The 18,021-nt window shown below is 42.7% G+C and overlaps 1 protein-coding gene across 1 annotated transcript in view; it reads right to left on the bottom strand.

Annotated features, from left to right (window-relative positions):
• Window positions 1–14,949, bottom strand: part of CPA6 (carboxypeptidase A6) — a 42,147-nt gene extending 27,198 nt beyond the window's left edge. The window contains exons 1-2 of the mRNA XM_009634507.2: window positions 14,881–14,949; window positions 2,452–2,576 (exon numbers count right to left, since the gene is read on the bottom strand). Of these exons, the coding sequence (XP_009632802.1) occupies window positions 2,452–2,531 (80 nt within the window). The 5' untranslated portion in view covers window positions 2,532–2,576; window positions 14,881–14,949. The remainder of the gene's footprint in view (window positions 1–2,451; window positions 2,577–14,880) is intronic.
• Window positions 14,950–18,021: the final 3,072 nt, after the last annotated feature.

Below are 18,021 nucleotides of genomic sequence, written 5' to 3'. Positions count from 1 at the left end.
GTGCAGCAGATAGCTCAAAGATAATAGGTCTATCTACATATAATATCAAAGTAAAGGTTAGCCCCATCTTCAAATGTATTAGTGAAGTAATTGTATAATTAGGAATTACATTGTTCTACATCAGCAACTTTCATTAGGCAAACTAAAATCTTGACTTGCAAAGTGCTACGCACTCGAAGACCAGTACTGTAAATCATTTAAGCCTGTAGTTAGATGAAAGCAGTGGTTTTATTCAAGTCATTAGGGCAACTAATACGTTAAAAAAAATACTTGCCTGCTTTGCTGAATTCTGACAAGTGTAAGTACCTACCAGGATCAAGCTCTATTTGTTCACTTTTCCATTAATAGATTTAATTTCACAACTCCTGATCATTTATGTGTCTGTACTCCAAATGAGATTTGATAATCTTTCTTTATTCTTACATGACTGTGCACTGTGTGTGCTTGTAACACAAAGGCTCTTAAGTCCCACAGGTCTGAACACAACCTGAGTGGCTTCATTGCCAGAGAACTTACAACCAAGGCGACTTGGTGCAGTAAGAGTTTATCTATCTAATGCCTGGCTTGTTTTCATGACCCTCTTCTTGTCGTAAAGTCAAACACTGGGACAGATAAGCCTGTCTTAACAGGCAAGGGCAGATCACCTTGTTCATTATTAGGGCTGCTTAATGCTTCCTGTCTTTAGAAATTCGTCATAATTTAGGCAAGCATCACTCCATCAGGCTGAAGTTTTACATGGTGTTTGCCTCCGATTTTCCAAGTTCCAAAAGCGATGTAGCCATTTAACTCCTTTGCAGATAGTGTATCAAAAATAAAATAATAAAAGAAAAAAGATTGTGAAAAACAGCCATGAGAACAGGAGCTGTATGAAACCTTGCCCGGCGCTTCAGCCTCTTGGCTGCGGAGCTGCACCTCAGCCCAGGGCCGTGGTCGTCCCCCCCCAGCCCCACTGTGGGCACGGCTGTGCCCAGCCTCCCCAGCAGCCCCGCTCCCTGACCATATCTGTCACTGTTCTCATGGCAAATCCTGCCGGCTCTTGTGGAGTTACAGATCTCGGGAGGCTTGTCAGGACGAGCACATGCTCATCCGAGTCTTTGCAGGGTTTTGCTTCTGATGGCTGGGACCCAGTGGACAAGGATTCTGAAATGGGCAGCAGAGAGATGAAGAGGGAGAGCAAAGAAACAGCCTGGAGCCGACAAAATGCTGCCCGGCTTCCTTCTAAGCGCACACAACTTGTGCACCAAATGTCAGAGAGGACATTTTCCCCGTGGACAATGAATGTCATGGTGTCCTAGTATTTGTAGCGTGTTCTTTCAGGTCAACTGCAGGGACCCATCGCTCTCGCAGTCCTTGTGCTTGCACACTCTGCTCTGCAACTTAAGTAAAGGTCTTCGAGTACAGGGAGTGTTTATAAGACATGTAAAATGGCCTTCTGTCATTTCATTAAAGGTGATTACTGTGAGCAGGAACAGCAGCAGACGTGAATACAACTGCCAGGGCACAGTAATTGGGGGGCTTTTTTTTGCATAAGTACAGGAAAACAATTACAGAAATCCCCATCTCATTTTTAAAGACAAACAAAACTGATGCAGTGTTGAACCCACATGAAAGTCACTCTGAACTTCAGCTACCAGCCTGTGTAATTAATTTCTTTAGGTTTGTCTTTGTATTTTTAGAATTACAAGAGTAAGAGGCCATTGGTATAATAAAAATGGAATTCTGATAAGAGTACATATAATATACAGTATGATTTGCACCATCCTATTCTCACTGAGAAATAAGTATAAATAGCCTCACGTAGGGTTTTATTCAGCAAATGTTTGAGAATCCAAATAACTCATCAGTTGATTATTCAGATGCTTCAGCATCTCACTGAAAAGGCTTTAATGACAAGATCATTGCTCTTGTCTAGTAGATCACATTGACAAATACGAAGTTGTAAGTATACTCCCAAACTGTCTTGAATGCTTTTAAGAAACTCTATAAATGTGTGATCCTTAGCGTGTATTCTGTCTGACTTGTGTTGGGTCATGAGGAATGGAGGGTTATAAAACAGAACTAGTACATTCCCTTATAATTCATGAAGAAGGCTTGCCTCCGCGTTTGCAGCACACTTGTAAACAAACCTTGCTCCTGTTAAACACAGAGAGAGGCAAAGCAGGCTGTAGAGTTAGTAATTACCATCCCTCTCTCAACAGATGTGATTTCATATACATTGAAAACACTTCAGCTTGACTCCAAAGGAGGACATTTAATTAAAACTGCCTGCCTGTGGGAGATTTTCTGTTCTCCCATTGAAATGGTTGTTTTCTTGGCAATGTCTAGCTGTCTGCCAGTCTAATTGCTATGATGTGGAATCTATTTTCAAGCACACTTGGCATGGCAGATGCAGACCTGCCTTGGGAGGCCAGATCTCTGGAGCAAGGCACGGAAAGCGAAGCACAGGCTTACGTGTACTGGATGTTTGCTTGCTGGAGGTAGGGCAGCAGACTTCGGGACGTGTTCTGCGGTACTCGCACGTCGGTGACCATACCTTCGGCGATGTGGAAGGGGCTGCTGGGCTGCCACAGGTCCACCTGTAGTGCAGGAACCAACCTGTAATTCATATGCATTCAGTGTAGGTGGGGAAATCCAGGAGGCGGCATGCCTGAAGCTATGTAGGCAAACACTCTAGGCATTGTATAGACAGTAAAACTGCATTGGCTGGGGCAGCTCGACATCTATGCTAATGGAGCAGATTTTGAGGAACGTTTGTGTCCAGCTTATCACAACTCTTGTGGGAGGTTTGCCAGCGGGAAGAGAGAACGGTCTCAGGCACGTGCATCCTCAAACAGCTCAGAAAGCTACCTCCAACTTCAAGCGCCTCCTCAGATGACTATGCATTCCCTATGTATCAGCTCCATGAGTCTTTTTTTATTTCACAAGGTATTTTCTATGTTCACTAGGGCAGTAGAAGAAAAGAACGCTAAAGAGAGGTAGAAAGCGTAGCAGATACCAATGGTGTTTGCAAAGTGTACCCAAGTTTTATTCTTGATACTAAGCAGATCAGCGGTCAGTAACAGGTCACCAACACTGTGAAGGAAGCTGTGATCTACCCAATAATTTTATATGAAATGTCAAAATAACAGGATTAAGATAATCAAATGATTAGTCTTGTAAGAAGCAGTAGCTACTGAATGATACCGTATTTATTAATGTGCTATCCATATCTGCGCATACCTAGGGGATGCTTCTTGTGCATTTTTACTTCCTTTTGTTGCCAAATTGGAAATACACTTGGAAACTTTAGCCCAGAACAAGAATTTTCAAGACAGCAAGAATGTTTGCAAACAGGGGTTTGAAACTCAGTGTTCTGCACCCTGTAGCAAAACAGCATCGTACGGCTCTGCCCTACCAACCACGGATGCACGTACTCTTCAACAGAGGTGAGACCAGCTCCTCAGCCAGCGTGAGGACAGTGGCAAGAACACGAGTTACCAAACCTCTTCCCAGAGCTGCTGGATGGTCACGGGAGACTACAGAAAGGAGTCTCAGCAACAGCCCCTGTGTCAATGTGACAAATAGGCACGTCAAGGTCCACAGGCCTTAAAAATATCCAAGTTTGTGAGCTGAATACAAAGAGGGGAGTTGGTAGGGACTAGCATGTCCCCACATTTCTTAAAGAGAATTTTAAAGTAATTAGTACTTGGTAAGTATCTTTTGAAGTTTATTGCAATCCATTGTGCTAGGCTGCATTGATGAAAGTCAGGGATGCAGCTCATGGGCTCAGGTTTCTATGAAAGTTTTTCTAATCTATATTTTAAAAGCTCCTGACTTCTTCTATGCCATACAAGCAATTTTGGAGATATCTAATGCATTTCACCTGGTCTTGCTACACTTTGAGAAGAGAGTACAATCTTAGTTCCCATCATTTCTCAAATGGCCCTGAGTAAGAATATTCTGATTACCAAGAAGGTATCCGATGCTGAATCTGATGCTACCTCTTCAAGCAGTAGTGACTTTAGTCCAGTTAATCCAGCTAAGTGCCTGCTACTTCGGAAGGAGAAAAACTGAAACACAGGGGCAGCCCCTTCTGTTCCTGCCAAAACCACTCTTTTGCTTCACGCTGCCACAATATGGTCAACAGAGCCGTGTGAGCGTGGTGGGTGGGCGCAGCATCTTTTGAAGTCTAACACCAGGACTGGCAAAGTTCAGGAGGCTTGTGAAGCTGACAGCAGCTATGACAGATGGTCAGTAGAAACCGAACTCATGAATTAAATGGTGCTAAATGCTGCTTATAAATAAAGATCCTCTCACTGCACTAACACCTTATGTTTGTTAGTTTATCTATCTTTCATATTTTGATCAATTATAGGCAACCAGTGAAATTCCTCCCTCCCCCCCCACACCCCCAATTCAACATGGTTGATTTCACACATGGTTAATTAGAAATGTGTATTTGACTTTTAAGTTTTATCCCTAAAAATATGCATCACAGAGGGTAAATTTTTTGCTCTTGGGAGTAACAGCGTACCGATCAGCTCAGCTTGAGCCACCTTTATAAAACAACAAATTGTTATACACAAGCTAAGAGCAACTGAAGTGAAATGTCTCCTGGCCAACTGCAATATCTGAGCACACAAAACTGGAAATATTAGTTATGAAAATGAAAAGAAAAAAAACCCAAAACATGGTTGAGATACACCTGAAACTTGTCTTTGTTCTTGACAGTTACTCAGGATTGATTTTGGTGAATTTCTCCATCATTGTGGAGGGGATAAACCAACCAATATTCACACTATTGGTTCCAACATCAGCAAGCTGTTTAATTTCTGAGGTGTTCTAGTTGTCCCTCACATTACTGGCTGCAAGAGCGTATCAAAAGCAGACCAATCTTCTTTTAAAAAATGAAATCATCGGTGTATTGCACACCAATATCCTCTTTTGGCAAAAATGCAGTATTTCACTCCTGGCATGGTCACTGGAAGTGAGACAAGACAAAACAAAACAAAACAAATCCCATTTTTAGAATGCAAATCACTCCTCTTCAGCTCAGTCCCAATTTGGGTAGTTTGGTTTCATTTGACTCCCACCTCTCATCCTTTGCAATGGAAATGAAGCATTCAGTGCTCATCTGGGAGGTGTTACCTATGCTGTCCAGAGCACTGCTTCAATTGCTGACTTGATTTTGCTTTATAAAGTATGTAACAAGAAACACACTTCTCCAACAGCCCGCTGATTTATATTGCACCTTTCAGCTTGTCCTTGGCGTGGCATAGAGACAGCGCATGAAACCTGACAAACAGAAGATGGATTTCAGAGCAGGCATGTATGGACTGAGCAAGTCCAACTATCCTTTACTCACTGTCAGCTTTAGGAGACTTCATCACTGCCATCTCCCACGGGCACTGAGGGCTCCACCGGAGTCATCACTCTTCTTTCAGCATCATTCCTCCAGCAAGCATGCCTTGGATTGCCACGCTGGGCTCCACTGGCTAGCGAGTGGTAGCGACATTAACTGTTCTCCTATCCTGTTTATTATCTGCGATGGGGTGTTGCTATCCCCACATATTACACTTCAGGTATTACATAGTATTATGGACAGCGTACCAGTCAGTGCCAAAAAAACATTTATTTGCTGAGCGGGTGGTGGGATTTGCTAGGTGGGGAGGGAAGATTCTCCTGCTACAAACCAAGCAGATGCAGAACCCCTGAACACACAGCCAAATATTTGAACCTCAAAATTCACCTGGTACCTTGAGGCTAGAGGAAAAGAGAGATGCTTTAGAGTATGTCTGCAAACCAAAATATCCTCATCTCCTTTGCAGAACTGTCTCCTTTGCACATCTTTCTTTTTTCTATCTGTCAGGCAACAGGTTGCCTTTAGAGGGCCTTGGGATGTTTTTAAGCCTTTGGACAATAGGCAAAGCCCAGGCAGGATTTTTCAGCAGGCTCAGACTTGGGACCTGGAGACCAATTTCTTGGCACCTGCTGCTGCACTCAGGTGTGAGCCCGGGTACCCCTTCTTGGGGGCAGCGGTGGCTCCGCAGATGCCCGGTGAATGCTCTTTCCCAGAATCTCACTGGAGGCACGAGCATTCCGACTCACTTTCTATGAGAACAAATGGCATGTAAAAGCATACAGACAGCTCCCTTTTCCCAGAGGATTTAAAAACATTATTGCTTTATTTAACAAAGAAGGTATAAGAGATTATTAATTGTGACTACATAGCAAGTATTCTTTTTCAACTGCACATTCTTACTTCAACCCCACTCATCCCATGGAAGTCCCTGGGATTCAACTTGTGCTTAGGAAAGCCAACACTCTTCGGTTTCCCTTGTAGGCAGTTTTCTCTTTAAACAGAGGTGTTAAAGACAGCTCAAGAGTATAAATGTGTCTGCTCTTACCTGGACACCTTCCAAGCTACAGCAACCCTGAACCCATTAGTCATGTCTCTAGCTTTTGGTCAGTATGGTGATGAAAAGTCAGCACAAGGCAAAGGGACAAATATTTTTAAAAAGATTTGGGTGCTCAGCTAAAAGAATTCAGAATTTCTTCCAAATTAAAAATGATGCAAATAATTTTCCAAGAACACAAACATTTCGTTGGTATAATCCTACATATGACAAATGGTGTACACAAAGCTCTGTTGCCCTGCCAAGGCAGAAACCAGCGCGGGGTGTTTTTTTCTTCACTAGTTCCAGGTCTTCCTCCAGCTCATTCTGTGTCTGTGGAAAGGCAGCCTGAGAAGAAAGGAGTCTCCTTGCTCTTCCCCAGGAACACCACTCATGGCTCTATAAACCCCACAGTCCTTTTTTTCATTCAAGTCACTGAAAGAAATCCCCAGCTTCTTTAGACCGCAGGGCTTAGTCTGGCTCATACTTTGTAATTAAAGCCATTTTCTTGGGCAGTGTCCTCCAGTTGTTCCTCACTACCCTTTTGTAAACAGGTGTTTAATTTCTTCTTCCGTTTAGCCTTAAAGGAAGATGCTTAGCACTCTTATCACGTCTGCCATCATGTGTCAATCAAAAGAGATGACTGATGCTTGTCATTGAAAATAACTAGAATATCTCTGCCATAATTTACATTTAGTATCTGGACAAAATTGTTTATATGATTTATCTGTGTTATACCCCATGAAGACAGTAATTTTGTTATGCTTTATTACCTAGCAGTTCAGTTTTTATACTTATTGAGTTGTACACAGCAATACATGTGCCAAAGCCATCCTTGTCCTTAGCATCACTATGAACAGATTTCTTTGAGAAATGCTGTCAACTGTAAAGTTCAGAATATAATTATTGTTATGATGCCATCAGTTGAAATGGCTTGGCATCTCTGAGCCTCTTGTAAAAGGGAATGTGCAGTCAGCAATGCCAGCAGTGATGCTCTTTGCTCATGGGCTCTATCAGCGTGTCACGGGCTCTCAGGATGTACGGGTTTTCCATTTACATCCATACACACATGTACAGACACATAAACACCCTAAGCAGTCCTGCAACTCATTAGCTATGTGTTCAGTTAGAAATCTGACAGTAGAAGGCAGAGAATAGAAGCAGGAGAAACTGCTCTAGTGTCACTGATGCTGTCAGAGGTCTGACTATCGGAGGCTTCATCACATAACACATGAGAAACATAGTCACATACCTGTATGTACACAAACACGCCTCGCATGCACATATATAGTGTGCAACAGCATTTTAGGCTTCGGCCGGTACATTTGCAAAGGGAGAATGAAGGAAGAATGACTCCTGTTGACTCTGACACTGGTGGATAATTATAGCTGTGCTGTGGTTCACCTGGGAAGAGCAGAACTGCTCCTCTTTAATGTCTTCACCCTTGTAAATATTTTCAGGATCAGGACTGATTTCATCCTCACTTGCTCCTGCCAAGTAAGGAACTTAACTGACAGCCCTGACTGCAAATCTCCTTCAGCTGCCCTTTATGTGCAGCAAACCGGGCCGGTGGCAATTAAGTGTGGGATTCCCTGTGCTTTCTAGAAGGATTTACAAGGTAGTCCTAGTTGCTGGTGCAAAGTAATTTAAGTTGCTGATTGAGCACGCTAGACATTTCATTGGCTCTAACTTTTCAGTATTTATTTGCTTTTCAGTGAGGCTGGTAAGAATAATTGTGCCAATAAATCGGGATTGATTCATGGGATTGCAGCAGCCATAACACTGGCAGGAACAGAATGCGAACAATGCACAGCTTGAGGTCCTGAGTTTTGCAGATCTATGTGGACCTATAACACCGTAATGGTCTTGCCACTCTACTTAGACTGGTATAATTTTACACAGGGCTCTACACTGCAGCAAAGAACTCGTAGGCTATTCCTCAAGAGAGCCACTGAGGAAAAACTCATACACAATTATACGGTAATTGAATATCCGTTCTTACAAGTACAGATGCCACGGGGCTAAGTATATTTGAAAGATGTGAAACAGTCTTTAACAGACTTATTAGAAAAACCCAACCAAGCCCCGATTTTGTTTCTTATTAGACTATTTATGCCTTGGTTAATTTTGTAGTTGTTGCTGCACTGCACAAGAAATGGAATAGTAAGCCCTGGGTCTGATCCTGCTCCCCCTGGGGCTGTGCTGATGACCTTGTTGAGCTCGGACTCAGGCTTCCTCACCATCCCAGAAAATCCAGGCTTTCTGCATCTTGTGAGAACAATACACTCACTACCTGGGCTCTCCTGTTCTATCTTGCATCTTCCCAATAAAGTTTTCTTGGAGCAACATTTTCCTTCTGAGCCTGGCAAGTGGTTTACAGACATGTATTCTGATATACTGATGAATAACCTCGGTTGTCAGCTGATGTTCCCCGTGTATCTGAAATACTCTACGCATATCTGACTGAAACCCTAACTATGAGTTAGGGGAAAATCTGGACTGATGATGAAAGCATCTGGCTATATAGATATATTTGCTGCATGTGCAAAGTAAAATGCACACAGCCCTGGCTACGGAACTAATTCTTTCCTTCCGCAAAGTAGGAATAGCTCCATTTGGGCTGACAGGCTTTCTTACTGCATTTTCAGATGGGCTTTTGTTCTCTGAAGCCTTTTTCAGCATTTGCCTATGGAGCTGTAAACTATCAGATTTATAGCCAAGTGATCCTTTTCCCCGATGAGATATTTTTCTGATTCCCTGAACTGCAATGACAGGATCAATTCAGGGATTACAATGGATAAGCAGCTGCTGTAGGGGCCAGAAAACAAACAGAAGGGAATGGAGTTGTGGCTCCAAGGGCTGCTAGGCTGGCTCCTCCCAAAGTTAAAGAAGTGCCTGGCTGTGCCCAGGAATTTCTTTTGTAAAAGCTACTGAAGAATGAGTGGTCTCACTCTATTATGCCAGGAATGTTCACAGAGCCGTGGCTTCTTTGCTACCTATACAAACAGCCCCGATCCTAGTCAGGCATATGTGATAAAAAGTGCTTGTAGACCACCGATGGAGTAGAAGTTATCAGTCAAGTCTCAAATGAAGTAGCACTTCAGAAATAACGCTTACAAAGGAAAATTCCAGAGAAGATAAACAGAATCTGTTGGGCCCGAGGACCTGAGCAAATCCTGGTTTCTTTGCAAAGCACTTGGGAATGAGATATTTGTTTCTGTCAGTCAGGTCCAGCAGAATTAAAACCATGAAAGGGCTCATAAATCAGCAACAGGCTCCTCAAATTGTGTCCTAAACAATAAAGAGCAGGAGACAACAGCCAGTCATTGGAAGGGTGTACGAGGCTGAGAGACCACGGATGGACAAGAGGAGCCCTGGGGGACAAAGAGTGGGCAGTTCTGTAATACTCAGGTATTATCATCCTAAATGTTTCTCTTTTGTTTGTGGACTACTGTAATAATTTGCAAAAAATTAGTGTGAAACAGTGAACCTGCAAAAAGGTATTTCTGGTCTTAAACACTGGGTCAGGAACAAGGATTTGTACCCTATCTGTAAAAAGTGGTAGTATTTGTAAGAGCAGAGGACTGCAGCAGGACATCTAAAATTTAAGATCGGTGCCTGTGATTGCATTAGAGCAGCAGCCAATCCAAAAACTGTGACAGTGATCTATAGCTAGAAAAATAAGTAACTCCATGAGTTTGCTAAAGAATTTGCAACCAAATGAAAATGTTCCTTAACACTGCTATGCAACATACTTGGCATCTTAGATGCAAGCTGGAGGAGGAACTTCCCCATGGATTACCCCTGTCATACTCACCGTCCTATCTGCTCCAGTGGTCTTTGGCACAGAGACTGTGCCAAAGGCGTTCAAGGGTGTGGGGTGGTGCTGCTGGTGGGAAGCACAGTTACCAGGCTCTTATTTTTCTTCCCCACAGAAACTGAAAGGAACCTTATGGAGGAACATGCTGGAGACAAGAGATGCATACTGCTGTACACCTACCGAGGGCACCTCCCGGCTGCTACTACCTTTGTCGCTTAGTGAAAACCAGAACCTGGCATCTCCTGCCTTGAAAACGAGCATGACTCTGCTCCCCACCTGCCTCATTTCTTGTGACCTCAGACACGTATTGCCTGAAAAAACAGTTGCGTGTGTGGCAGTGCACGATGTGTAAGAGCTTTCCGAGAACTTGCCCTGGAGAGACGGTGGTCCCGTGGTCCCAGATGGGGGGGGGGGGGGGGGCCTGGCAGGGGGAGTGCGGGGGACCCTGCTCTGCCTGGCTGGGGCAAGAGTGGTCAGGGCCAGAGCTACCTCCTGCTGCTTTGCAGGCTGGGATGGTGGCTGATGGGACTCGGTATATTTAGGCTGCCTTTTTGCTTCGTTACTGTGGATGGGTTTATCTGTTGAATATGTGCAAGTTTAAGCAACTTTATAGAACTCATGGCAGCCAAATTTTAACCTGTAGGGCTGTCTATTTTTACTGGCAATGCAGGTCTACATGCTATGGTCACCCCATCAGGGAAAAAGAGCAATATTTTGTCACCTACAAGTTAATAGAACCAGCCAATGAAGGAATCAATTTATAATAATGATTAATAACAAAGCACTGTGGGCAATGGAGCTACAGACCAAAACTAATTTGTGGAAATTACTCAGCAAGTGATTATGACTAATGTGATTTGCCTTTGGGCAATTCATGAACCAAAAGTTAAACGTGTGGAATGAAACATTCATTATCCATTATTCACTCAGTACAGGCAATGGCATTTGTACCGTAGCAGAGCCTATACACTTCAGGCAGGTTTCAGGGGTTTATTACACCAAGCGTTATATGGACTTCTTCCTTCTTAAAAAAAAGGGGGGGGCAAATATCCCTCCTAAGGAGCTCCAGATGCTAAATTTAAAAAGTCTGGTTGTATGCAAGGAAATCCTGCAACACGGGTATGATCCATTTGTGCAGGATCTACTCTGTGTTTGCACTGTCCCGGGAATTTATTCAAAACATTTAAGTTGTGCACAGACCACACTGGGGGCTATCCGGGCTCCCTGAATTGAACTTCTGCACTGCAATTTTTGTGCTTCTTTGGGTTGACTAATGGGGACTAATCCTGACATCACTAGAGAGCATAACTTTTGGTACCTCATTTCTAATAGACCAACCTGCCAGGGTAGAGAAACATATGCATGAATTTAAACCCAAGTGCAGGCATCCTTCCCACTTTGAGAATGAAAGTCATGTAACTTCTATTTTCACTGGCTTTTCTTGTTCTTCTAATACTGACAGTGGTGGAGAATACTATCAGGCCACGTCATAACTCAGGTTGAAGTCTTCAAGTGGCTTTAAATAAAATATTACCATTCTTCAATAGACCAACTATTTGCAGTTAATCCCAAAATACTTTCTCTGAAAAAAAAAAAAAAGATAAATTGGTGCTAGCTGATGGCTACTTAGGTACAAAACTATTGTGTCTTACAAGGATCCTGGTTCCAGTTTTATTTTTCCCTTCAGGAAAAAACATGTAATATGGCTGGTTGGTATTAATTTACTGCCCAAATCAAAATGGATTCACAGGAGATGTGTCTTAAACCAGTTCTGGTTTTCTGACTCGAAAATGCAAAAATCCCAAGCACAGTACTTGTAATGACAGCAATTTGTCTATCTCTGTTGACCCCCCTGTTCTTATCTCTGCTGTTTGTCAGACATACTGTGTTGAGACAGCAACAGGACTCTGTCTGGGCTTTGCTTGTAGCTTATTTTGCACTACCGGTTGTTTTGGTTTTTTTGTGCAGCGCCTTCTATTTTGTCCCGAGCACACTATCAGCATTGTGCTTAAGGACTTGTGTTTAAAAAATTGAACGTAAGTCCACTGTCGGTTGAGTTTCCAACTCTGGAAGTCTGGGGGCAGGGGAAAAACAGGGGAGACTGACACGGAAACTTAAAAAATTGCACAACTCTAAATACATGGCTCTTCGGGGGGGGCTGATGACTTGCAGCCGCTACTGACCTTTGCTGGTATTGTGAGTACTTGGCACTTCTAAGAAGTGTCATTGCTGATCCACTCCTTCATGAGGGAATAACTTGAGATTTTTTTGGGGGGGGCGGGGAGGGGAGGAGGGAAGATAATGGGAAGTTAAACATATCCATTACATGTTAGCCCCCCAGGTGCCTCTTTCTGTCTGACCCCATATAGATGGGCAGTGAAGCAGCTGCAGATGGAAGAGCCCCAAGACCTGAAATGGAGCCAAACCTGGCCTGTTTTCATGGAACTGGGTGTCAATACTCCCTCTCCTTTTTGAATCTTCCCTTCAACCTCCTCAGCTTACTACCTCATCAGAATCAATCAGAATCAATCACTTTCTAATTAACTAGTCAGATTCCGAAGCAGTTTGCCAAAATTTTATTATCCTGCTCTCAGAGTTATAGCATGCAATTATTTATTCACATTTCTACTGCTCCCACTTTGATGGAATTGGGTGAAGGAATCTCTTTTTGGGGAGCCTAAGGGAGCTCTGTAATGAGAAACAGTCACAGGAAGGTGAGTAACCCTTTTGCTTTGCAGGGTTTGCAATATGAGGAGAAAGGAAAAAACACATGTGCTCCCTCTTTATGTTCCAGCATCCAGAGGGAAGAAATTAATGCAAAAACCAGCTTCCACATGTATTTTGTAGGTTTATGGTTAGATTTTGTTTTCCTAATTGGGAGTAAACCAATTATTCTTTTTGGGGTATTACAGTAACATTCACAGTTGAGTGTCAGGCCCTTAGTAAGCACTGCAGAAACAAATATAGCACAATATTCTTTAGGAAAATTGGGCATTACAGTACAAAGCGCTAGAACATGTAGCACTGTGACACTGCCTCTGTTGAACACTGAAATTCCTCATGCAACATGTGCACAGGTTGGATGTCTTGAGACTGGGATTTACAAAAGATAGCATCTTGAGTGGGGAACTATCTGAATATATCATTCAGAAATGCAGAGGTGATGAAGAGAGCCTCAGCCTTCCTACTCAAACATAGTAAGGCATCAATGTCTTGTCTGCTGGAGTATTTGCGGCAGTAAGCCTTCTCCTGGGCTGAGGTATCTAAGGTAGCTCTGTCGACTTTCTTTAAAAATGGCAGCAAGAAAGCTTTGTCATAACAGAAAAGATGGAACGCTTTTCAGGAGGGCCTAAGAGTTCTTCTAAGATCTTAATTTTGTTTGATTTGGTATGCAGACTGAGATTTGACTTACTTGTATCCCAGAAGTTAACTATTGGACTAGAAAATTATACGCACCTTCATTCATTCTTTGCCTCAGTGAGAATACAATCATTTACATGAGGTTTCAACTACAGAGACAGAGATACATCGCAGACTGCCTAATTTGGTGAATTTGAAGGCAATGAGCAGCCCAGAGGTTTTGTACATGCTCCCATCACTTTGGTACCACCAGTGTTCTGCTGGGACCCAAAACTGTATGTCGCAAGACTGCCAAAGTTACCAACGTGTTCCCTTGTCTGTGCCCATACAGCTCTTCTCAGCCAGACACAAATGAAGGTTTCAGTTTGCTGTGCCAAATGACTTTAGCTTGTGCTTGTGCTGCCTGTGGGGCTGCCCATCAAACCCCTTTATCTTCATAGGTACAGGGAGAAGCCAACTGAGGCCCACCAGGCTCAAGCAGAGGATGAGCTGTCACAGGGGAAGAGGCAGAGCCTTGGATTTGCGTTCAACTCCTGGAACAAACTCAACAGAGCGATCAAGTTGTTACTATCCTGGTTCTGCTCTGGTTAGGCTGTGTTTTGGAGACTATTAATGAGGCTTGTCCCTCCCCCAGTGCCCAAGGGCAGCACACGTGCATGGTGCAGTCATTTCCATGATGTTGTGGGGGCCCGAGCCGTGGCTTACAGGTACTCCCCATACTCCCCTGAGAAAATGGACCACGCTGCTGTGGAAAGCCTTTGTTAGCTTTGCCAGCAAAGCAGCACGCTGCAGAATGCTCTTGTCTTGTGCTGCCACAGCAGCACCATCGCTTTTCATTTACATCTGCAGGAAAAGGCCAGGGAAGAAAGTTTTTGGCTTGCTAGTGAGTCTCGTAGACACTCTCTCAACTGGGCCTAGAAAATTACTCTGCCAGAGAGATTCTCAAAGTAAAGCCACTTGCTTTTTCCTATTCCTGTGTGTGTTCACATCGTGAATTAACGCAACGTTTTAAATAAAACCATCAGCCAGATAATGAAGCATGCAACTATGTATGCTAGCAAGAAGTGGAAGAGTGAAAAAAGCAAATTTGCAAGTGTGGCACCTATATTATTTCAGGGCATTAAGTGTTTCTTGTTAAAACTGTCAGGCATGATGAATCTAATTCCTATACTATTTTATTGGGAAATTAGGAATTTAACGGGCAAAGGCTGTTTTCCAGAGTATAAAATAGCTTGAAGTAAAGTGCCAAATGAAAGGCATGCCAGTTAACCCGCTACAGTCTTCAGCAAAGATCAGAAAAAAGAAAACGAAAATAATCAAACTCACCTTAAGCCTGTTAAATGCAGCCCTCAGGATCTGCGCTTCCCTCTCGCTCTCAGGAACAACTCGTATGACTTTATCACTGCCAATAACAGAACATTGAATTGACACTTTAAGGCTCTTTGCAGCAGCACAATGCAACAGTAAATTGGTTCAGACGGCTACCGTACTTGTGCTCTTTTTCAGCATCTGCAAAATGTCAGCTGAACTGGAGCTCTGCTTCTAAACTTGTTCCCTGGCTTATGCATAGAAATTATTTGCTCTTTACAGATCAGGGTGTCAGCTTGACCCTCCATTTCCATGTAAATGCCTTTGTTCATTCCTTCTAATTTGAACCATTCAGGCTGACATCTTCCATATGGAATATCTGCCTCGGATCAAACCAATTATTTTTTCTGCCAAAATAAATAATCTATTTCTGAGGATGAGATTAGGTAAAATACATTGCTTTTGTATGTTTAAACATTTAATGGGCTTTGAAGAGTCCAGTGTTCTCATGAGTTAAGGAGAGAACTTGACTTTCATACAGAGGTGGCCTTCATATGAGGGGCATGCCTGCCTTTTGCTTTATCCATTAAAGCCTGAAAAAACTTTGCGAAGTAAGTAGCTGTTCATACATGATCAGAAAGTTCTAGAGAATAGCAGCTCATTTTATGCACTTTCTTTAGTAGATCTCAATGAATATAACTTTATGAACAGGAAACAAGAAACTGAATAGCCGTCCATTCAATGACCACCATCCATGTCATGAACTATGGGAGGCTGGAGACCATAGAAAATACAGGGGATGATTATGTAACTAAGACATCATCATGATCATCCATACACAAGAGGGCTGAAATAAATTTGTGTGGCCAATGCTAATTCTGTCATTTTCCTACATTTTGAGCTTTTGAATTTGCGCTGTTGATAATCAGTACCCTCTCCTCTTCCAAGAGACCTTGGAGTTCATGCATATCTTTACTTCTGCAGTTCCATCCATTAGCCAGAATCCCCTTCCAAAAAATGTATCTCCAGTTTCCTTATTATCTGGGAATTTTATGCAGTAGAATTTCCCTTGGCATGGAGAGAAGTTTGCCCCTGAAATACATTGTGAACTCTCCTACTTCCCTGAAGCTTCTGAGTCTGCTCAGAAGATATTTGGCCAACTAGAAGCAACACTGGTGAGTGCGCATTTGCTGGCCTCACTGTTTTAGGAAGGCCCCCAAGCTGTTGCTGTTCTCAGCAAGCAGGCACCACGTCTTGCCTTTGGTGTACTGCAGCTACAGCAAGAATCCTTAATGCACATAAAGGTAAGCATTAAATATTGTCAGTAAGTGGTTCAGAAGAATGCACTGGTTGTTGGGTTCAGTACCACTAATAAATACTGAATTCTGAAATGGCTTACTCTGCCTCTTTTTGGCAGACATTTTCCCTTCCCCCATTCTTCTTTAGTCTTTTCTCTCCAGTCAACATCTGCTCTGCTTGGTTAAACTCTGATCCTTCTTTCTGTCTGAGCTCTTCAGTTTTGGTTCTCACCCCTGCTGAGCTTTCCTTGTAGACATGTCCTAAGTCTTAAAACTCCTAAGTCTTCCCACAGCTTCATGGCCTTAAAGTTTTTGGTCCAGGTAGACTCCAGGTTATGGCTGCAGTAACACTGATGTACCTGGAGATGTGGACCTCACTCCATTCTACTTGGCTGCTGTTGACCTTACTTGACAAATGGTCTATGCCTAAGAGGGAAGATTTCTGAAAGCACTCGTTATAATTTGGCAGCTCTAGAATTTCAGGGTAAATCACTATGCTTCCAAGCCAAGTTTAACTTCCTGCATAGGAACTTACACAGAAAGGAATAAGCTTCTTAGAGTACTACAACTGCTGCATCTTTTCAAGGAAAATAGATGATTTTAATTTATCATGCATACAACAGTAATATTCTTTTCCATTACTCATTTCTTCCAGAGTATTAAATTGCTGTTAAGAAGGAAATGGGTAAAAAGAAGTAATGATTGCCCAGGACATGTGAAGGTGAAGTAACTAATAAAGATTCATTGGACATTTCTGGAAGGATTGGGACAACCGACATATCAAAAAACAGATTTTAATGAAATAAGTAGCTAAGCATGTGTTATGCAGCTGTAATGGAATTTCGAAGGGACGGATATCACTTAGGTATGGTCTTGAACTAATACACATCTAAAGTGTCTGGGATTAGCTCAGCAACTCTGTCATTTCCAGTGTGATGAAAGACCTGCCTCAAAGAGGAAAATATTGGTGCCGTGACAGATTGATCACTTGACACATTGTTGGGAAATGCTTCAAGCTGTGGCTGGGTCTGCTGCTAGAGAGCTCATAGCAAGCAGTTTAGCATACCTGCTACTGTTAGTATATTATGAAAAGACTGTTAAACCATTACGACAAGGCAGTTCCATTTTTTGTGCATGAAAGATGCAGGGATACACTGAATCCTGAGAACTATCTGCTAACACCCACTTCTACAGGCTAGCCAGCTGGTGGATAATCATTATATATTCTTCAGAAAAGCAGAGATACCAAATCCGGCTTTATTCCTGGTATCTACCAGTCAAAGAACATAGTCCTAAGGTTTTTTTTTAGCTTTACAGCTTTCCTACTTACATTTCACACCAAAGAAATCGAATGATTACCTTAAACACTATACAATACCCATTGAATTTATGGTAGAGATCCAACAGCCTACCCAGTATTTAAGAGCCAACAACACAATCTACCAGGTCACAGACTGATGTGGCTGATAAATGGCAGCTGTACCCCAAACACTCAGCACCACCCCCTGGTGAGGTCCCCTGCCATCCCTCAGGTCTAGCTGTTGAGCAGAAAGAAGCAGGTGATCATGTATACATCTAGGGAAAGTCGTGTTGCCTGCAGGCATGTCAGCACTCCGCTGATTTATGCAGGGAAGGTTATTTTTCTAACCATAATGTCTCTAAACATTTTTTAAGAATCTACTTTTTGTAAATTTCTAAACAAACAGCAAGATGGGATATATTCTGTAGAAATTAATACAGAACTTTACATCCACCAGGACAAACTTTCAATTTAGCCCTAGAAACTAGGATAGTGGAATTTAAAGCTAGGACTTAGGGAGATCATTTGAATTTCATGTAAACACAGTTGAAAGCCTTTGCA

Source organism: Egretta garzetta, unplaced genomic scaffold, assembly GCF_000687185.1.
Source record: "Egretta garzetta isolate BGI_Z169 unplaced genomic scaffold, ASM68718v1 scaffold251, whole genome shotgun sequence".
Taxonomy (NCBI): domain Eukaryota; kingdom Metazoa; phylum Chordata; class Aves; order Pelecaniformes; family Ardeidae; genus Egretta; species Egretta garzetta.
Note: the sequence above shows the minus strand (reverse complement) of the source record. Positions and strands in the feature narration are given on the sequence as shown.